Genomic DNA, 22816 nt, shown 5'->3' on the forward strand with positions numbered 1-22816 from the left:
GGTTTTCATATCATGGAAATGCTGAGAAAACTAACATATTTATGAAGTTTTTCATAATTAGAAAAAAGTGAACTTTTACTCTGAAGATCTCTAAGTGGAGACACCTGCTCTTTCTACACTTCTTTTGTCTTCTTTCCAACCCAGACCTGGGTTCACTGAATGTGGGGAACCAAACAAGGACAGGGTGAATCCAAGTAATTTTTTAGGAGCTTATAGAGTAACCCAAATATGGGATTATCAATTTTCTTTTTTTGCCATGGGATATTTCTAAAATACCATCCAACTATGTGTAGGTCAGAAAACAGTTCGACTCAATGTGCGGTGGAAAGTAAAAATCCCTTTTAAGTAAGTCTAGTCCATAATTCACAAAAGAGAGGATTTCTGTTTATTCACTTTTAAATTCTAGGGCTAGACTATTCTCTGCTGTCTTTCGGTCAGATTTGGTTCATATTAGAGCTATAACGAGCACGTCCAGGAAGATGACCATTACGACCACACAACACTGAAAGAAACGCCTCATGAATATCTATGTTCCAGCATCAAGACAACCTCCACAAATTACCATCCCCACTTCACAGGTTAGGAAATTGGGATTCAAACAGATTAAGCAAGTTCCCAAGGATTTGGATTTCAACCTAAGAATGAGAATTCCAAAGTCCACACACTTTCTCCTCTACCACTGTCCACCACTTTACAGAAAGAATCCCATAGGATTTCAGCAGAACGACAGATACCCGAGAGTCCCTTTTTCAAAGACCACACTGCACAATTATAACTACAAAGAGAGACAACTATTCCATCAGCCATTTCTGGGAAATAGGTGTGGGATCATTCCTGGACCAGACCCAGTCACATGGGCGCTCGGATGATGACCACAGACGAGGAGGAAGGACAGTGATGCGGGGAACAGGCACCGCGATTTCGTGCAGGGACAGGGCGGCACTGACTTGCTTTCCCCTCCTGGTCCTGTCTGTTCCTTTGCTGATTCTGTCTTGGTCTGAACAGGCAGGAGAGCCTGGCGTGTGCACATATTCACCAAACCTGGAGGTCTCTGGACATAAATTCCTAAAGCTGCACTTACGCCCCAAGGATAAAAGGGCCCTGTTATGATGTGAATTGCACTGCCCGCATCCCACGAACCCCTTCCTTCAATGGACGGCATCCCCGACCACATGACTTCGTGAGGGTCTTTGGGATCCAAGACAAACTGATGGAGCTGGGATTCTGGTAGTTTCTGTGCCCTTGGCTAAATCAATCAGAACCCAAACCTTCAGACGGTGTGTGGATATGGGGCCTCCTCTGGAAAGTGCAGACTCAAAGTTCCACCGCGTCACACAGTACTGTGCCCAGGCTGCTTCATTAACTCTGTAGACGTTTAATTCTGATTGTTCCTATTTTCCTTAGTGTTGTTACCCCGATCCTCTTGCTCCTTATTTCTGATCACTCTACCCAATCCTCTCCCTACTCTTAACCCTGTCTCCTCAGAAAATAAACACAAACAAACTCACTTTAAACACACAGTCTTCTCCTATATTGCTAGAGTGATTTATTCTCATCTCACTCGAACAGCATTGTGGGAATCTCCATGTGCCTGCTTCCTTGTGAGCAATCTGAGCCCCGCAGCCCAGGGCTTTCTCAAGTTGTGCTGCTCCCTCCCAGCACTGCTTCTGGAACAAAGGAGACCGCTGATGCTTGAATCCAATGAAATTACATAATCGGGGTTCAGGTCAGCCTGAAGTGACAAGAGTAGCTATTCGTGAGTTGACAAAGAATTTATACTCACATTTCAGCTCGAGTTTGATGAAATCTGTGTTCCCCAGATTTTCAAGAAACACTCCCCGGGGGATCAGAGTTTTGAAGTAGAAGGAAATGTCGGCACTAGTTTCTCCTTGAAAAGTCGAGAAATGCAGGTACGATGATGGGTTTGGGAAAGAGGCAGCATTCCAGTAATTCCCTGCGGAGGAGAAAGAAAACGGTAATTCACACCGCGATCATGGCAGTCACGGAAGAGAGCCCCGTCTCTTGAGTTTTAATACATTTCCATTGACAGCAGCCCTCTGGTCTTCTCTACCTGCTGAGCGACGTTGCACAGAATCCCCACTAACATATCTTTGACTTTCCAAAAGTTCTATGTGTGTAAGTACATAAAATATTTGATTAAGGATTGACGGTTCCTACCAAGAGCAGTCCTGGAGGGGCTCTAAGAGTAAATGTCAAAAGAGGAGAAAATGGAGAGAGGCCCTTGGTGTCACTCTAGGGGAGAGTGTGGCTGTTTTGAGCTCATGCTTATGTTTGATGCAAGAAACACCTGGGCCGACCTCAGCCTACGAATAGAGTCTTTGGTTTTCTGCTCTTGCTTCTCATCTGCCTTTGCCTTGGAATAACCAGGGCCTGCTTCCAGCCAGCAGCTGCTCAGACACCACGTGCAGCAGGAACACAACCGTGGGGAGCATGGAAGCTCTGCAGAAGTGAGGAACTGGGGGAAAAGGAGGGATGACCCAGCCAGTCATCTCCCCATCCTTCCTGCTCCAAAACCCCCAGAGGTGAGTTGCTGGGCAGGGAGGGTCTCCCTGCCTCCAGCTTCTTCCTCCTTGAAGACTCCAGGGGACACGCCAGCCTGTGGGGTGTTATGTTGGGTGGGAGTGCTGAGCTGAGCCCACCTGAGGGCCCACAATCAGCCTCTACCCTTGAACTCACAGGGTAGACACAGATGTACCCATCCCCTCCCCACTCACTGCCTGGTAGTAGCCAGCGGCCCCGGGAGAAAGGCAGTTCACAGGACAGAATGGAAAACACCCAGCTGGAGGACTCACATCCCATCAGGACAGACGGACCAAGAATTTGAGACCAAGAGCCGACTCGACTTTACTTACAGGGGAGAAGTTCCTTTTGAACGTGCACATTTCTGTCTACCTATCCCAGCACAGCTAAGGACTGAAATCCATGGATGTGCTTTAAGACAGTTACTAAAGCCTTTACTTTTAATACTAAACCTATGTTGAAGTCACCCGATGAGGCCAAGATGGAGTCACTCATGCTAAGCCCCACGTCAGCAAATCAAAACTGAACAGTTTCTGTGCTCGGCTTGCTCAGGGAAGGAAGGTCCAGGCTATCCTGTCAGCACCTGCCTGCTCCGCTCAGGGCACCTGACAGCTCCAAGCCTTCCCTCTGCTCATGTGAGAGTATGCCCTGCTTCAGCCAGTCAGCACCGCCCAGGATAACCTCCTTCTCCCTGCTCCCCTTGGTCTACAAAAATCCCTCACCTCGTACAGCTCTTCCAAGATGCTTATCTGCTAGATTGGAGGCTGCCTGATTCATGAGTCTCGGAACAAAAGTCTACTAGATCAGTAAACTGTCTGTGCAGAATTTTCTTTTAACATCTAAAATGAATGTTTTTTTTTTAAATTGATTTTTGCCATATTTTTCCTTGAAAGAACACACTGAATCAATTCTATTCTATTAGTTTCTATCTACTGTATTTTCCCTTCCTTTTATGCAACTAATGCACATATACAATAATTTCAGCTGTTTTTTTAAAAATAAATGATGGCTCTTTCAATATGCCACGCCTCAGGTACTTTTATTTATTTATTTATTCTGATTATCTGTCTCCTTAGCGCAGTAGGCAGCGCGTCAGTCTCATATTTATTCTGATTGAAGTACAGCTGATTTACAGTGTTGTGTTAGTCTCTGGTGTACAGCATAGTGATTCAGCTATATATGTATATATATGTTCTTTTTCATATTCTTTTTCATTATGTGTTATTATAGGATATTGAATATTGTTCCCTGTGCTATATAGTAGAACCTTGTTGTTTATCTGTTTTAAATACAGTAGTTTGTATCTGCTAATCCCCAAATCCTAATTTATCCTAAATGAACAGTACTGCTATATTATGAGATATTAAAGTATCCTCTTATTTAATTAATGCTATTTATTTCTGTTCTTCAGACGTCTAGGATACAGTGACATCTAGATAAGCGAATGGCAATATACAACCAGTAAGTCAGTACAAAATATGTTTGCAAGTGTCTTCATTAAGGTAAAAACAGGGGTACCCACTGTTGCACGTGTCACAAAAAGTCTTAGTGCTGTTTTAAGTTCTTTTTTAAAAAATTGCAATGTCATAACTTTCAGTAGGAGAAAAATAGACTGGTTTCCTCTTGGGAAGAAGAATGTGATATGATATTGGTTAGAAAAATATCTGAAAAGAAAGAATCTTAACTCTTGTTTAGATAGCTTTGATCTAAGGGCTGAGGCCTCTTCCTGGCCCGAGATCCAGCTTCAGATGTGGTGAGAGGAGCTCCCAGCTGGCTGAAAATGAGCCTCTCAAGATAACCCCTAAATCAAACCAGAAGTTGCAACCCTCTCACCAACCGGAGTTCTAGGAAGGAACAAAGACGAGCCCCCCGGGTCAGCAGGACTCAGCTTGTCCTGCTGGGTGAGAGCACATTAACAACCCAGGAGCCTGTAAGGGTCGACCAGTCCCCAGTCCTGCTCCAGCCTGAAGCAAAGCAACTGTGTCTTAGGCCGAACATACATGCAATTAACACTTCAAAGTTTCAGTCCAATCAAATGCGTTCTTATTTTCTGAGGTGGTGATGTATTCACAAAAGGACAGGTGTCTAAGATGATTCTAGAAAAAAAGGAAAGCTAAAGGTAAGATATGTCAGTATTTATCTGAGGTCCAGCACTGGTTATTTGGACAGAAAGACCCCCAGAGAGGAGAAGGCCTGTTCAATCGTTATTCTCATTGGCTGAGATATCCCTAAAGACCACAGTTCCATTTGTTCTCATTCTGTGCTCACTAAGCAACTTCGGACTAATGTGGTCTCTTGACTGGGTATGTTCAGAGGGAAATTACGCCTTCTACAAGTGGTGGGAACCAGGCATCCTTCTGGAAATGTCTGGATGGTCACATGATATCTTTGGCGTGTGGCTTGTGGCCTGCCCCAAATCTCTGGATGCATTAAGTCCCGATTCTCGGCCAGCAACAGCGAGGCCTCCACCTGTTCCCGACTGGTAGTGTCAGAGTTGAGGTGTCCACTTGGGAGGGGTCACTGGGGCACAAGCAGAGGAGGCTAGAAATTCTATTTATATTTTTTAAAACCTCATCCTTTAGAGGTTGAAGACGGAGAAGATGGCGGAGTAGAAGGGCGCTCGCAGCTCACCCTCTCCCACAAATACACCAAGACCCACATCTACAGACCCACTCAGCCAACCAGAGCACCTGCGGAACTCCAACAGATCATTGCCCTCTTCAAAAGATAAAGACGTCAAAAATCTGGTAGGAGAAAAGGAAAAAAGAAAGAACAAAAGGCAAAGCAGCGCGGGACGGGTCCCGCGGGGAGGGAGCGGCAAAGGAGGACTGGCGTTCTCGCTGGGTCTCCCCTCTCCAACTGAGAGGCCAGCGGGACGGAGGGGGAGCCTCCGAGGCTCGGATCTGTACAGAGCAGCCCTGGTCTGACAGAACTAAGTTAAACGGGCACAGAGCGTCCCCCCGATACCCAGCCTGAGACGCGGGCCGGCAGCAGCGGGCAGGGCCAGGCTGCACAAGCCGGGCGGAGGGCGGGGGCGGCTGCACGGAGGCAGCCCCGGGGGCCTGCAAGGGGCTGGGCGCCGTGGCTGTGGGTGTACAGGACAGAACAACCTGGGCCCTCCATAAAGCAGCAAGGTTGATGTGCTCTCGGGGGAAGGGTGCACACCCCCATCTCTGAAAACCAGCGGAAACTTTTCGGGGGAAGAGGGGCGGGGCCCAGGCACAGCCGCCATATCCTCCGGCGCTGAGCACCCAGGCGGGGATGGCGGCAAAACCTGCATCTGCACCGAAGTCCTCAGCAGCCTCAAGGGCCAGACTGAGATGGGCCTACAGCCTGGGGCAGATAGGATCCTTCCGTCCTGGTCCCTCAGAGAACTTGCTCCACAAAGACAAACAAGGAGCTGGGTTTTGGCTCGGAGCAGGGACAAGGCTGTCCCTCGGTCTTCCCTGACCCCACCGGCGGAGCGCTCAGCCGCACAGAGCAGCGGAGCTACCGGCGGCGCAGGCAGAGGGAGAGCGGCCCCCCGCCTTTCGGGCAGGAACACAGCCCCTGACCGCGGTGCTGGGAGGGGGCACGACCCGCCCTCCTGCCTGGCCAGTCTGCAACATCTGACTGTGGCATCCGGAGGGGCAGTGACCCGCCCACCCACAGCAGAGGAGAGCTGCACCTGATCCCGTATTGGGAGGGGGCGCGATCTGCTTGCCGACAGGTGCTGGGAGCAGCACAGAAGAGGGCGCCAACGGAGGGCCTCTGAAAACAAGCTGAGCTTCCAAAACAGGACGAAGACAGAAAGACTTCACATTAAAAGCACACAGACTCCAGGAGAACACTGACAACCCCCCCCTTTTTTTTAAACCTGTTTTTACCTGTTCTATTTTCTATTGCTCTCTTAATTTTTACTTCTTAATTCATTTCTATTTCTCTTGGGTTATTGATTAGACACAGGTTTCAAATACATCTATTCATCTCCCCCCCACTTTTTTTTTTAAGGTTTTAAAAGGACGTCTCAACCCAATTAATACTCTGCTTCAACTCGCTCTTCTATTATTCATTATACACTGTTTTCAAACCCTCTTTCTTCCTTCTTTTAAAATTCTTTCTCTCTCTCTATTTTTTTCTTTTTTTTCCGAAGTTCTATTCCTAAATAGGCATTAGATAGATAAAATCCTTAAGATCCAAAATAGACAACTGATACTCCATAAACCACAGTGCCAGAGAGGTATGAGCAAGATGAAGAAGCAGAGAAACCTTTCCCAATTAAAAGAACAAGAGAAATCCCCTGAAAGAAAGATCAATGATATAGACATCAATAGCCTACTAGATCAAGATTTCAAAAAAGGAGTGATCAAATTGCTGAAGGAATTAAAAGAGATAGTGATTAGAGATATAAAATATGTCAAAAATGAAATTGAAGCTATAAAGAAGAGCCAAGTAGAATGGGTAAACTCATTGACAGAGATGAGGAATGATCTAATAGCTGTGCAAAGCCGACTAGATAATGCACAGGAATGAATTAGTGATCTAGAAGACAGGGCAATAGAAAGCACCCATTCAGAAGAACTACAAGATAAGCAAATAAAAAATAATGAAAATAGCATAAGGGACCTATGGGATAATATGAAGCGTCCCAATCTTCACATAATAGGGGTCCCAGAAGGGGAAGAAGGATCAAAGGGGATTGAAAAGGTTTTTGAAGAAATCATGACTGAAAACTTCCCAAACTTACAGAAGGAATCAGATACCCAAGTATAGGAAGCCCAGAGGGTCCCAAACAGGAAGAATCCAAATAGACCCACACCAAGACATATCATAATCAAGATGGCCAGAGTCAAGGATAAAGAAATGATTCTAAAGGCAGCAAGAGAAAAACAAAGAGTAAGTTACAAGGGAACCCCCATAAGGCTCTCAGCTGATTTCTCTACACAAACACTACAGGCCAGAAGGGAGTGGCAAGATATATTCAAAGCCCTGAAATGAAAAAAAGATGCAGCCTAGGATACTTTATCCAGCAAGGCTATCCTTTAGGATAGAAGGAGAAATAAAGAGTTTCACAGACAAAAAAAAGCTGCAGGAGTTTAGCAACACTAAGCCCATGTTAAAAGAAATATTGAAAGGGCTATTCTAAATAGAAAAGCAGCAGGATGCTACAGAAATGAGAAACTCACAACTGGAAAGGTGACAACTCATGAATTACAAATAAAGAAAACACGAAATTATAAAAGAAGACATACAAATCACTGAGAGTGGTACAGGGAGGCAGGGAAATACAGAATATTTTTTTCTTTCTTTGTTAAATTTTTTTTTAACAGTAGGATGGGTTTGAGATCATGTTACTATCAGTTTAATACAAACAGTTATAGTAATGGGTTAATAGATTTACAAAAAAGGGTAACCACAAGTCAAAAATTTACAAGGGAGTCACAAAAATTAAATAAAGTCCATGATAATACAAAGGAAAATTACCAAACCACAAAAGGAAGAAGAAAGGAACAAAGAGGATATACCAATTCAACTGCAAAGATAAGTTCAAAATGGCAATAAACACACATCTATCATTAATTACTGTAAATGTTAATGGACTAAATGCTCCAGTCAAAAGACATAGAGTGGCAGATTGGATAATAAAGCAAGAACCTTCAATATGCTGCATACAAGAGACCCACTTTAGGGAGAAAGACACATATAGACTGAGAGTGAAAGGATGGAAAAGGATATTCCATGCAAATGGAAAAGCCAAAAAAGCAGGTGTTGCAGTACTGATTTCAGACAAAATAGATTTTAAAACAAAGGCCATAAAGAAAGATAAAGAAGGACATTTTATAATGATTAAAGGAGTGATACAAGATGAGGATATGACACTCGTTAATATATATGCACCCAATATAGGAGCACCTAAGTACATACAAGAATTATTAACAGAGATAAAGGGGGATATTGATGGGAATACAATCATAGTTGGAGATATTAACACTGCATTAACATCACTAGACAGATCTTCCAGACAGAAAATAAACAAGGCAACAGAGAAATTAAATACTACAATAGAAAAACTAGATTTGGTGGCTACTTTCAGAGCATTACACCCCCCAAAAATAGGATATACATTCTTTTCAAGTGCACATGGAACATTTTCCAGGATCGATCATGTACTTGGGCACAAAAAAAACCTCAACAATTTTAAGAAGATAGAAATTATCTCAAGCATCTTAATGACCACAATGCCATGAAACTGGAAATCAACAACAGAGAAACAAAGGAGAAAAAAAGGAAAGCATGGAGATTAAACAATATGTTATTGAAAAAAAATGGATCAATGAGGAAATCAAAGCTGAAATTAATAAATACCTTGAGACAAATGATAATGAAAGCACAACCACTCAAAACCTAAGGGACACAGCAAAGGCAGTGCTAAGAGGGAAGTTTATAGTGATACAGGCCTTCCTCAAAAAAGAAGAACAATCTCAAATAAACAATTTAACCCACCACCTGAATGAATTAGAAAAAGAAGAACAAAAAGCCCCAAAAAGCAGCAGAAGGAAGGAAATAATAAAGATCAGAGAGGAATTAAATACAATAGAGATTAACAAGACCATAGAAAAAATGAACCAAACCAAAAGCTGTTTTTTTGAAAAAGTAAATAAAATCGACAAACCTCTGGCCAAACTCACAAAGAAGAAAAAAGACAGAGCACAAATTAGCAAAATAAGAAAGGAAAATGGAGAAATTACAACAAACAAAATAGAAATACAGAATATCATATGAGAATTTTATGAAAAACTATATGGAACCAAACTGGATAACCTAGAGGAGATGGACAAGTTTCTGGAAACATACTGTCCACCAAAACTGAATCAAGAAGAAACTGACCACTGGAACAATCCGATCACTAGAAAGGAAATAGGAATAGCAATTAAAAACCTCCCACAAATAAAAGTCCAGGACCGGATGGCTTCACCAGGGAATTCTATCAAACATACAAAGAAGAACTCATACCAGTCCTTCTCAAACTCTTCCAGACAATTGAAAAGGAGGGAATACTCCCAAACTCATTCTATGAAGCCACCATCACCCTAATACCAAAACCAGGCAAAGACACTACCAAAAAAGAGAATTATAGGCCTATATCACTGATGAACATAGACACCAAAATCCTCACCAAAATTTTAGCAAATAGAATCCAACAACACATAAAAAAGATTATACATCATGACCAAGTGGGGTTCATCCCAGGGACACAAGGCTGGTTCAACATATGCAAATCAACAAGAGAAAGGACAAAAACCACATGATCATCTCAATCGATGCAGAAAAAGCATTTGATAAAATTCAACACCCATTTATGATAAAAACGCTCACCAAAGTGGGTATAGAGGGAACATATCTCAACATAATAAAAGCTATATATGACAAACCTACAGCCAGCATAGTTCTCAACGGTGAAAAGCTCAAAAGCTTCCCACTAAAATCTGGGACAAGACAAGGATGTCCACTATCACCACTCCTATTCAACATAGTCCTGGAAGTCCTAGCCACAGCAATCAGGCAAGAGAAAGAAATAAAAGGGATCCAAATTGGAAAAGAAGAGGTAAAAGTGTCATTATATGCTGATGACATGTTACTATATATAGAAAACCCTAAAAGGTCCACACAAAAGCTACTAGAGCTGATTGAAGAATTCAGCAAGGTAGCAGGTTACAAAATCAACGTTCAAAAATCAGTTGCATTTCTTTACACTAACGATAAATCAACAGAAATAGAAAGTAAAGAAACAATCCCCTTTAAAATAGCACCCAAAGTAATAAAATATCTGGGAATAAATCTAACCAAGGAGGTGAAAGAATTATACACAGAAAACTATATACCATTGATGAAGGAAATTAAAGAAGACTTTAAAAAATGGAAAGATATTCCATGCTCTTGGATTGGAAGAATCAATATTGTTAAAATGGTCACACTGCCCAAGGCAATCTACAGATTTAATGCAATCCCTATCCAATTACCCAGGACATATTTCACAGAACTAGAACAAATCATAATAAAATTTATATGGAACCATCAAAGACCTAGAATTGCCAAAGCATTACTGAAGAGAAAGAAAGAGGCTGGAGGAATAACTCTCCCAGACTTCAGACAATACTATAGAGCTACAGTCATTAAGACAGCATGGTATTGGTACCACAACAGACATATGGACCAATGGAACAGAAGAGAGAGCCCAGAAATGAACCCACAAACTTTTGGTCAACTCATCTTCGACAAAGGAGGCAAGAATATACAATGGAATAAAGACAGTCTCTTCAGCAAATGGTGTTGGGAAAACTGGACAGCAGCCTGTAAAACAATGAAGCTGGAACACACCCTTACACCATATACAAAAATCAACTCAAAATGGATTAAAGACTTAAACATAAGACAAGATACAATAAACCTCCTAGAGGAAAACATAGGCAAAACATTATCTGACATACATTTCAAAAATTTTCTCCTAGAAGAAATAAAAGCAATAAACAAATGGGACCTAATGAAACTTACAAGCTTCTGCACAGCAAAGGAAACCAGAAGTAAAACAAGAAGAAAACCTACGGAATGGGAGAAAATTTTTGCAAGTGAAACCGACAAAGGCTTGATCTCCAAAATATATAAGCAGCTCATACGACTCAGTAAGAAAAAAATAAACAACCCAATCCAAAAATGGGCAGAAGACTTAAACAAGCAATTCTCAAAGGAAGATATACAAATGATCAAAAAGCAAATGAAAAAATGTTCAATATCACTAATTATCAGAGAAATGCAAATCAAAACTACAATGAGGTATCACCTCACACCAGTCAGAATGGCCGTCATTCAAAAATCCACAAATGACAAATGCTGGAGAGGCTGTGGAGAAAGGGGAACCCTCCTACACTGCTGGTGGGAATGCAGTTTGGTGCAGCCACCGTGGAAAACAGTGTGGAGATTCCTCAAAAGACTAGGAATAGACTTACCATATGACCCAGGAATCCCACTCCTGGGCTTGTATCCAGAAGGAAATCTACTTCAGGATGACACCTGCACCCCAATGTTCATAGCAGCACTATTTACAATAGCCAAAACATGGAAACAGCCTAAATGTCCATCAACAGGTGACTGGATAAAGAAGAAGTGGTATATTTATACAATGGAATACTACTCAGCCATAAAAACCGACAACATAATGCCATTTGCAGCAACATGGATGCTCCTAGAGAATGTCATTCTAAGTGAAGTAAGCCAGAAAGAGAAAGAAAAATACCACATGAGATCGCTCATATGTGGAATCTAAAAAACAAAAACAAAAACAAACAAACAAACAAAAACAAAGCATAAATATAGGACAGAAATAGACTCACAGACAGAGAATACAGACTTGTGGTTACCAGGAGGGTGAAGGGTGGGAAGGGATAGACTGGGATTTCAAAATTGTAGAATAGATAAACAAGATTACACTGTATACACAGGGAAATATACACAAAATGTTATGATAAATCACAGAGAAAAAATGTGACAATGAGTGTGTATATGTCCATGAATGACTGAAAAATTGTGCTGAACACTGGAATTTGACACAACATTGTAAAATGATTATAAATCAATAAAAAATGTTAAAAAGCAAAAACAAAAACAAAAAACAAAAAAACCCTCATCCTTTAAAATATCTACTTTAGTTATATTTTATGGTGTACATAATATATGAGCACAGTGGAGGACGGACAGAATTCACAAGCAAACTGATTGGGATGTGAGCTTAAAGGTTTTCATGAGCAAGAGGCACGGTAAGAAAGCTTGGGTACCGCTGCTCCAGACCCCCAGGGACTTCTCTGAGGCCTGTTCTGATGAGTCCATCGCCCAATCTCTGGGATCTTTGGTTATAACAAAGTAACATGAGTGCTTTTTTCTAGTACTTGTTACCATTCCTAATGCAAGGAGCTTATAACACCATTATTGTTTGTTTATATTGCTCCCAGCTGACTGCAAGCTCCTTGAAAGATGGGAGAATTCCATTACATTTCGTAACCTTTGGCTCTAGAATATATTAAGTACTCAATAAATAATTATCAAATCAATGGGTAAGTGAAACAATTGGATAAGTTGTATCCAGTTTCACTCCATATGCAAAGTTCTCATGGGACAAAAGCTACTTCATAGTAGCCTGAGTATTGATGATATTAAATAAATATAAATAAACGCTAATACTGCTTTAGTACCCACCGTACCTGGACACAGCTCCCACTAGCATGCCATAATTTTCCATATTCCTGACTTAATTCCTATTATTCCCCATAGACCTCATTGAATGATGCCACACATTTGCAAGACTGACGGTCTTTTAATCTCAAGGTTGTTGAAATGGTTGCAGTTTGTGCTTGTTCTCAAGGTCAGCGCTGCGGAGGGTAAAGTGACATTGGACAAGAACACCAAGTTGGGAACAGGACTCACAAGATGGCAATCCAGGTGCCACCACAGGTGGCAGGGATGGCCAGGGTGGACAGGCAGAAGCAGGCAAGGTCGGAAACCAAGAGGGAGAGTGCGACGTAGAACAGAAATAAACATCTGGGATGGGAGGGGCCAGTCCCCAGTAACAGGGTGACAAGGCAGGTGGGTAGTGGTCAGGGACCCAGCCGAGGGCAGAGGTCATCAAAGGCTGGGCAGAGAGTGGGGGTGAGGCTGAAGGCTCTGCCAGCTTGAAAATGAAGTCGGTCATGTGAGAAGCTTTTAAAATACATTCTGGGCTACACAAAATTGTATCTAAAATAGATAAACAACAAGGACCTACTGTATAGAACAAGGAACTATATTCAATCTCTTTTTTTTTTTTAATTTAAATATAGTTGACTTACAATGCTGTGCTAGTTTCTGGTGTGCTCAATATCTTTTAATAACCTATAATGGAAAAGAATATAAAAAGGAATATATATATATACATATATGTATAACTGAATCATTTTGCTGTACACCCAAAATAAACCCAACGGTGTAAATGACTGTATTTCAATTAAAAAAATAAAATGTAGGTGGAAAAATAATAAAAGGGAAGAAGAGGGTGAATAACAGTGCCATCTAGCTACAAGGAGCTGTTAGGATTAAAAGAGATCTATGTACAACGCTCTGTATGCTGTAACTGCTAAATAAACATTGCTTATTATTATTACTACCAGTAAATATGAAATAAATTATTATTAGTACTAATAAAGAAAAGTACATTCTAGGCAAGGCCTGGGCTCATCTTGGGTGGGAAGAGGAACCAGGGAGGTGCCTCCAGGTGGTGCAGGAGACTAGGTTGCTGAAACCCACCATGACTTCAAACCTCAGTGAACCACCGGTACAAAATGCAGTATCGTGCATTCATCCACATTCTCTACCGGGCAATTACTTTAATCTTACCAATGATTATTTAGTATGGGATTCTGACTTCAAAATTTCTAAGGGTATCTTCTGATGGGCAGCAATTCATTTTCAGCCTAATTTTAATTTCTAACAAAGAATTACATGTGCCTGGTTTTAGAAGTCAAGCGGTGCTAGTGGCATACAGCAAAATGCTGTGCCCTGCTCCAGCCTCCCCTAACAAACCCAACTTCTTGGTCACAACCCTTTCTGTATCCCCATGTTTCTAAAATATACTTCTGTAGACAGTTATTGATTTATGCATTTTAAATAGTTTCTCCTGGCTTTTTTCAATGCAAGATGAGAACTGAGCATTTTTGCAAGCCTACTTCCCTATTTCCTTTCTCCATCTTCTCCCAAAATAGCAAAATCCCAGGTTCAATACTTCTATTTGTAGAACTATGTATCATTCACTAATGAGCCAATCAGTGACATCTAATTACATTTTCTTTTTTTGTATAATTTTTTGTTTCTCTAGAAACAACAGGTAACTATTGATTCATCTGCCTAATTTTCTATGTATCTCTCATGAACTTTTTACAAATTCTCCAACACACTTGTAAAACTCTTCTCAAAAATTTTCCGACATTAAGCACATCAGATAATCCAGCCGTTGCATTTTGGGCCCTTGGAGGCACCACATGACCACCTTCCATCCTCCTGCGGTCACCTGGGCTGCTGCTTCTCAGGGCGCTGCACCGCTGCTGTCCTGGGACCTCCCTCTTACCCTTATTACAGGGACTTCCTTTTGTCCCTCTTCAGTATTAAACCTCCAAATTCCTAACTGTCTCTGACTCTGGGTGCTCCTCTTTCTGGATCTACATCCTCGTTTTCACGGAGCACATTCTCAAGTTGCTTCTTGAGAAAAGGGACCAATGAGGTCAACTTCCTAAATCCTTGCTCCTCTGAAGTCATTATTTTGCTTTCACAGTTGAGTGAGATGCTCCAGAAAATTACTTTCCCTTGGATTTTTAAAGGCATTTCTCCACTACCTTCAAGCTCTCAGTGTTGCTACTGAGAAAGATAAAGCTTTCTGATGACCATATCATGCATTTAGCTAATGGGGTTCAGGACATGCTGCTCCCAAATACGTCATCTTGGCAGATTGAGTATTTCAAGCTGAGAAACGGCAGGTGCAGAAGGACTTTCTGAGCTTCCTCTGAAGCAGGTCATAAAACTACCCCTGTGTGGTGCCCTCTCTATCCCTGCAGGGAAGAAGCATCCTCATCTCCAAAGACAAAGGGACAGAGGGCACCCAAAGAACAGGGCCTGCTAAGCTCACTACACTCAGCTCACACTCTGTCCTGTCCTGCCTTTCCATGGCTCTCCACCCTTTGTCAATCCAAGCATCAAAACACTCGGGTTTAACCATCTCTTTGGGGCTTCATTTCCTTACAAAAGCTCCCATGTCATGCAAAATGTCTGTTAAATACATTTGTATGCGTTTCTCCTGTTAATGTCTTTGTCAGTTTAATTTTTAGACCCAGCCAGGACCCTTAGGGGATCGAGGAAAACTTTCCTCTCCTGTGTTACTTATATTTTTTTCTCTTTGGAAACTTTCAGGATCCTTCCTGTAATTCCCTTCATTGAGAGTTTATATGGTACCTTGGTGTGGACAGTTTCCCCACGCCAAGCCTGGACTTTGATCATTTCTCGTTGCCCTCTTTCTCAAACACCTATCCGTTTCATATTTACCTTTCTTTCTCTGGCTCCTTTGCATTCTTAATTTTGATCTTTTTTCTTCAGTGCCTAGCGTCTCACCTCCAGGAGGGTAGGAGGAAGTGCACTGGGGTCTGAGTCATACTTACACAGACTTTTAACCAATCCTGTTCTCAGACTCCCTCTCCTCCAGCCTTCTGACCAGTTTCTGAATATCATGGGCTCTGGAATCAGACAATCCGGCTGTATCACTGCTGCCCACTGGGCGACTCTGGACAGATTTCTTGATCTTCCTAAATTTCAGTTTCCTCATTTGTACGATGGAAGAACACCGGAATCTCTTTTAAAGGTTGTTGGGAATCACAGGAGATAATTCATGAAATGTACTTAGCAGAACAGTGAGCACAAAATAACCGTTTAACACGTGCTATTATCCATCACCAAACGGATGGCTTTGGCATCACTTCTAGTCACTGTCCAGGGCTTGGTCAAGAAGTGGGGAGGATGAGAGAAGAGCTCCCTTCCTTAAATGTGTGAGCAGGAAGCTGACGACCCTGAGCTTCTCCTGAGTCCGCTTCTCCACCGGGGTGAATCCTCAAGGGGGAGGCAGCAACGCCCCAGGCGGACGGAGTGCTCACTCCAGGTCCCAGCTCTCGGCTGCCGGCGCATCCCCAGCCCACACCCACCCCTGCCTGAGCCTGCGCTGCCCCTTCCGTGCTCCTCTGCTCCCCCTTCACTGGCTTTCCAAACTGTGTTCCCTCGTTCTTCGTCTTCTTGTTGGCTTAAAAAAAAGGTCCCTTCAGTACACACGAATGAGAGTTATCCTTGAGCCCCGGCACCATGATGCAGGGTTTTGTCGAGAAGCCATCACATAAAAATGCGATGAAAGGAGGAGTGACCGAGCAACGGAGAAACTGTAAATAGGTTCATTTGAACAAAGTGGTACCAGCGTCGTGTGACGCGCAGAGGCATGAGGTCCTCACCCTGCTGCGTCCGGCCCCTGCTGCCTTCCTTCCTCCTCAGAGGGGAGAGAGGTAGTTAGGAAAAGCCGAAGAGGCAGTGGTTGGACACTGGGTCGACACGGAGGAGACTGCATGTGACCGTCTGCTGTGGTTTTGCGGGGTGTGTGGCTGCTGGTGTGGCCCGGAAGCCAGGGGACTTGCCCATCCTCTCCCAGTTTCAGCTGTTTCCTCAGAGCCACTAAACGGCCCAGCGCTGGGATGGCACCGAGAAGTGTATCTATAGCTTCTGGTTTAAGTGGCAAGCACTTTCCAATGTAAATACCAGCTTTGAGGAGGCTAATTCCTGTAACATTTTTAGTGACCCAAAGGTTAGAAACTGGAGTCTTCTTTGAGTTCTGTAAGGAGGCTTCTCTTGTTTACTGCGGCTGGGTGCTATTCGCAACAACAAACCAGATGGCTTCATTTGCATGCAGATTTCAGCCTATTTGTAGACATGTCCTTACGGGTAGAGAAAAAAATTACTTCCTTAATTAAGCCATTTTGTGCATTCAGGAAAGGTAAACGTGGCTTTGTTCTGCCCTCTGCCTCATTTTACAGGGCGAGCTCAACTCAGGAGGCACCCTCATCCCCCCCCCCCACCCCGTTGCCTCAGCCACACACAGCTGCTCAGCCCCCACCTCCAGCCACAACGCTGTGTGGGGCTCCTTGTCTTTATCTGCACGGGTTCCTCGTTTTGGATTGTCCTTTCCACCATCGGCCCCTCTCCCACCTTCCCAGCTCACACACTGCATCTGGCCTGACTCCTTCTCATCCTTTAAGGCGTCACCTCCTCCAGGCGGCCTCCCATCCCTTCCCAAGGCAGGTGAGGTGCACTTTCCCTGAGCTCCTGGGACCTCGTATCTACCACTGCACTCAGCTTACTGCATTATTATAACGACTTTCATGGTCTTCTCCTCGGCGAGGCTGTGACTTTCAGAGAGCAGAGATGGCATTTTCTATTTCTTTCCCCTGTCGTATCCAGCCTGACACAGAGGCAATCAAAACGGGTTTTCGAGTAAGTGAAAAAGTATGTTTTTTTAAGAAAAAATTTGTAGCATTGCTACTAATCTCACTACCAGTTAATACCATTCCTTGACGTGATCATCTGCAAAGTTGCAGAACTGGAGGAATATCCAGCCCACGCAGACTGAAGCTCTTCTAGGTCTGGCATTATTTGTTTGGACTCTCAGGCACATTCAGCATCTCCCTTCTCGGAGATCTGATGTGCACTGATGGCCCTCCGTCTTTACCATGTCTCCTGTTGGTTACTATGTCTACCTTCTAATCTTCTTCTCTCTTCGTATAATTGCAATTCACAGTCCAATACCATTAAGCTCCCATTTCATGGTCTGCCCTGTGGTCACAAAGGATGGTCCCGGCAGGGTGGGACAGGCTGCTGTGCGTGCAGCCACCCTCAGCCGCCGGGCAGAGAAGGAGGCTGTGATGAGAGGCGGCCCTCACGTCCTGATAGACCACAACCCTCCCCGCCCCGGAGCCCCACCTCCATAGAAAAACAGATTTTATATCAAATCCATTAGGTGAGTAAAACGTGGAAACAAGCCACCCTTTTCAGCAGAGGGGTGGATGCGGAGATCGGAAACCGCTCTGCCCGGCAGAGTAATGAATGGACATTATCCATACAATTATGTTGCGCAAATCAAAGTTTCCTTTCGGTGCTCTTTTCATTATAGGAAATAGAGCCACGCGTCCTATTCATAGGTAACCGTCACTCTCCTACTGAACACTAACACGGCCCTCGTGTTTTCAGGAACGGGATCACAACGCAAGCAGACGTCCCACAGTGCAGAGTGAGGGAGACGAGCAAGCGAGCGTCAGCTTGGAAACCTGCTCCGCAATTATAAGTAAATAAACCTGTTTGTAAATTAGAGACCTGGCTCCTTGGTCACAGGGTTGCGGTACCAACGTAAAGCCACAGCAGCATGCAGTGGCATCATGAAACATCAAGGACCTACAAAAAGGCAAGAAAATTCCTTTCTGCCTCTCTTTATTAATAATGATAGCAAACTAACGTGTATTTCCATGGACGCGGGAGTGGGGTTGGCTGGGATTTATGCATGACGTGAGGCAGTTTCCTGACAACTATTAAAAAGGCGAGAAGACGGGAGCACAGTTGAAAGCAAGCCCGCTCAGAGGCTGAGGGAAAACAATCTCCCGTATAAAATCAGACAGTGCACCAAAGTCGGAAGGGGGGTTCAGGCTTTGAGGAGAAAAAGAACCCACTGAGGACAGGATTCCATTTTGTGATTTGCGAGTCTTTGCTGCTATTTTCGTTGCGTGAGGCTGGGGTATGCAGACATCGAGCCGTGGTCTGATCGCCCGGGGTAAGGATTGCAGAACGGAATTCAAGCTGTTGCGGAGGACACACGTTGGTCTGGGATTATGTATGCCTAACATACAAGTAGGAGTTTGATAGCTTTGAGTCACATACTTGAAACAAATAATAAAATGAGAGCGATGGCATCCGATATGCTGATTTAGAACAGTTCTAATTTCAAAGAAATCTGGGAATGTGTGCGAGGGCAGGACGGACGACCCGAGTGACGATTAGAGGCTGAGATGACTTGACGAATGAATGGCGTGTCCCCCAGGAGACGCTGCTCAGGTGCGGCTACCCCAGCACCGCAGACCCTCAGGGCACGTGCAAACTGCACCGAGGGCCAACGGGGCCACAGCATCAAAGATTTTCACTGAATGCAGAGGTGCTGCTGCACCCTCCACGGTGGGACCTCCCTCCACATTTACAGAGCAAAATGGGGTGCAAAAGGACACGCCTGAAGAATGAAATACAGAAGTCATTACAATGAAATTCAGTATGACAGGCCACTTTACGATCAGACTTATATTTTCCACTTCCAAACGTCCAGCTGTAATGTGGAGGTGCTGGTCTCAGCCTTGCCTTTGAGGTTATTGAAAGCGACGGGAAGGCTGCCTGCCCAGAATCGAGCCACTTGGGGATCTCAGTATTTTATTTTTATTTTTTATTTATTTTTTTTTCAGTATTTTAAAAAGCGAATTTAGATTATAACACAAAGCAAAAGTTAAAAGTTTTAACTGCCACCGCCTGGTGCTGTAGGTGATGCCGATTTGAAACTGAGACGATGGTGGCATAATCTGGGGTCTGAAAGCAATTATTTCCAACAGCCTGGCAGCTGCCCGGAGCACAGCGGCTTTGAAACAGGCTGCATTCTGACCTTTTCTCAGTCTCGGGCTCTGGAGGAAAAACAGGGGCTTTAAAATTCAGATCGGAAGGTGCACAAACAGAGCCCCGAATGGATTCTGATGGAACCAATCTCACAACTCACCTCCGAGAAACTTTATGGGAAGTTTATGGGGATTTATTGTTTCAAGAACAGAAGGACATTTACCTACAGATGCAGGGGAATAAATTTCAAGTACATTTAGTCTTGGAGAATGGTCGCTTTATTGCTGATTTCAATCCACTTGACTTTCTCCTTAATCTTCCACCCTCCACCTGGAGTTGCGCGTGCACACACACACACACCCACACCCACATACACACACACACCTTTTTAGTTTGGTGCTTCACCAGTACATACATTTTTAAAGAGCTTTTAATAGTAAAAAAATGCAAACAACCACAATGTGTAAGTCTATATATTCAAAAAAATAACAATGTGGCATAAACAATAAAATAGACCTAAGCAAAGGGTCCACTGTATACTGTAAAGTGGCATGCAATTTTCAGAATAAAGTGCACGATAGCTCAATTTTGTTAAAAGGTAGATGCGTGCATTGTATGCAACGTATAAATGTATATTCACACATACATAGAATATACACACCCTTCAAACATGTGCGTGTGTTCATTTAAGCACAGAGTAAAAGACAAAAGTCTAGGAGGATCCACATCAAACATCAACACTGGCTCCCTTTGTGGACAGTGACGGATGGAGGATCTGTGCTGGGAAGGATCTAGGTTGTGAGTGTGAGAGAGAGAGAGAAGAAAGAAGAAAAGAGCAAGCTAAGTGGAAGAGGAAGCAAGACTGCAGGAAAGGGAGCTTTGGGGAAGAACTGAGGACAAGGTCGAGCAAGAGCGGAGCACGATGGAGAAACAGCAGGTGGAAGAGAATGTAGACGTGCTGCGGGCTGGGAATTAAACGACCTTTGATGTTCCTTGTGAGATGCAGATAAAGGTCAGATTCCTTTTCCATTACTTTTGGCTACTGGGACTGTATTTTTGAAAAGAAATTCCCTGATGGGACTATGCAGGCGGGTAGAGGGGGCCTCGGCTTTGGCATTCGGGTTACGGGTCTCTGGGTCTCAGCCCAAAGCCATGTGGAGCTGCCGTGGGAAAAGGGACATTCCTCCTTATCCTGAGAAAGAATAGGGTTCTTGAAGTTGTACCATTCACGTGGAAGGCCTGCATGCCACTGAAACATTTGTAAACTATAAACTGCCCGTGTCCATCTAACTAACCAATTAACCAACTAACAATGATGCTGTAAAACTTTCTTTTCACAATGCAGTCTCACTGGCCATAAGCAAACATTTCCTTGCCAATGTTTATTCTGCTAAGATCCTGGACTTCATACAATTGTTTATACTTCTTGACAGTTAATTCCATAGAATTATTAATAGTTATTAGTAGTAGCTAAAATCTATCAAACCACGTTCCAAGCAATGTTTCAATACAGGCGTCATCTCAATTAATCTTCACATCACTTAAAATACTAATATTATCTCCATTTCTCCTGTGGGGAAGCTGAGGCACAGAAAATTTAATGTGAACACTCAGAGGTCTAACTTTAAATGGAGTGTCATCTATAAAAATATTGAATCACTATGTTGTACACCTGAAACTAATAGCATGTTGTAAATCAACTATACTTCAATTAAAAAAAAATCCTAGGATCTTATGGCTTCAGTATCAATGATCTTTCCACAAAAAATGCCGCTGCTCTTTTCTGTAAAGCAATTCCCTCTCGTTCCCCTACAGCCCTCGGCTTTTTTTACAAACAGAGATTAACTCTCCAAACTTTCCTGTGGGATTTTGTACTGTCTTCCCTGTACCCGAAGGGAGTCTGGAGGTGCTTCTGCATCTTTGTCTTCAAATTTCAGCTAACGCAGATTCGGAGCAGATTCTTCTACAAAGTTCAGATAGGATGGGGAGAAAAGAACCATGCTCTGCCTCAAACTGAGAGCCTACGATGTGTCAGGCACAGCCCTAGGCTTCACGGAAGATCTGGCATCTGAGGATCTCATAACAGTGCCTCTATCTCCAATATCATCCTGTTCCACTTCCTCCTTTGCCCACTAGGCTCCAGGCACACCAGCTCTCTTTTTCTTCTTCAATATCCAAGCTTGTTCCAATCTCAGGACCTGCTTCTTCTGCCTAGAATGCAGCCTGCAGATCTCTGCAGGATTGGCAACTTCACATCACTCAGAAGTCAGTCACCTCCTCAAGGCCAATGCCACCTTCTCAAAGAAATGGAAACTCCATCTTCAAGTCATCTTCAGTCATTCCCCGTTAATTTCATTTTCATAGCATGCACCACTACCTAAAATGTTTATTTATACATTTACTTATTTATTGGCCGTCTTTCCTGAACTAGGATATAAGGTCCATGCATGCAAGTGCTTTGCCTGCTTTGTTCTTTGCTGTGTTTCTGGCACCTAGACCTTGCTTGGCACATAGCAGGTGCTCAATAAACACTGCTGAATGAATGAGACATACCCCTCGGGGCCACCAGTTTGGGAGCTGTGACAGGTCATGGAGTTTAACACTCAAGGGAGTCTTCAAAGTTCCATCTCCACGTGGAGACAGACTTGCTACTTGACTAAATCAAGCCTTATTACATCAGGGATGTGATGAGTTCAGTAATATTTGTTGAAGTTACTTAGAAAGAGTAGCTGAAAAATGACCTCATAGGACGAGATACTGAAGATATTTTGTTAATTCTTTATATTGTCAAAGCATTTGTGAGTTTTTTCAAATGACACTGAGCTGAGTCTAACTACGTATTTTCTGGTTGCATGAGGCACACAGAGAGATGTGTAGCTCTGAGGTGGAACGTTCATGTGAAAGAGGCCAGTTGTTCTAAAGCTGGGTGGTTCAGCTTCCCAGTGTCCTGCACTCACAAGGGAGCTGCCTGAAAATGTGCAATGTTGGCTGAACACTGCGTTAGACCACGTGTGAAAGGTTTGACTTTCCCATAAGAGCTGAAGTCTGTGCT

The 22816-nt window shown here is 43.4% G+C and overlaps 1 protein-coding gene across 6 annotated transcripts in view; it reads right to left on the reverse strand.

The window, feature by feature from the left end:
• Nucleotides 1-22816, reverse strand: part of CNTNAP2 (contactin associated protein 2) — a 1225886-nt gene that overhangs the window by 225573 nt on the left and 977497 nt on the right. For all 6 annotated transcript variants that reach the window (XR_012074163.1, XM_031674555.2, XM_072964285.1 and 3 more), the window contains one exon: nucleotides 1784-1954. Coding sequence is in view for 5 of the 6 variants with exons in the window: in XM_031674555.2 (XP_031530415.2) it covers nucleotides 1784-1954 (171 nt within the window). In the remaining variant the exon portion in view is untranslated. The remainder of the gene's footprint in view (nucleotides 1-1783; nucleotides 1955-22816) is intronic.

This window comes from Vicugna pacos, chromosome 7, assembly GCF_048564905.1.
Source record: "Vicugna pacos chromosome 7, VicPac4, whole genome shotgun sequence".
Lineage (NCBI taxonomy): Eukaryota > Metazoa > Chordata > Mammalia > Artiodactyla > Camelidae > Vicugna > Vicugna pacos.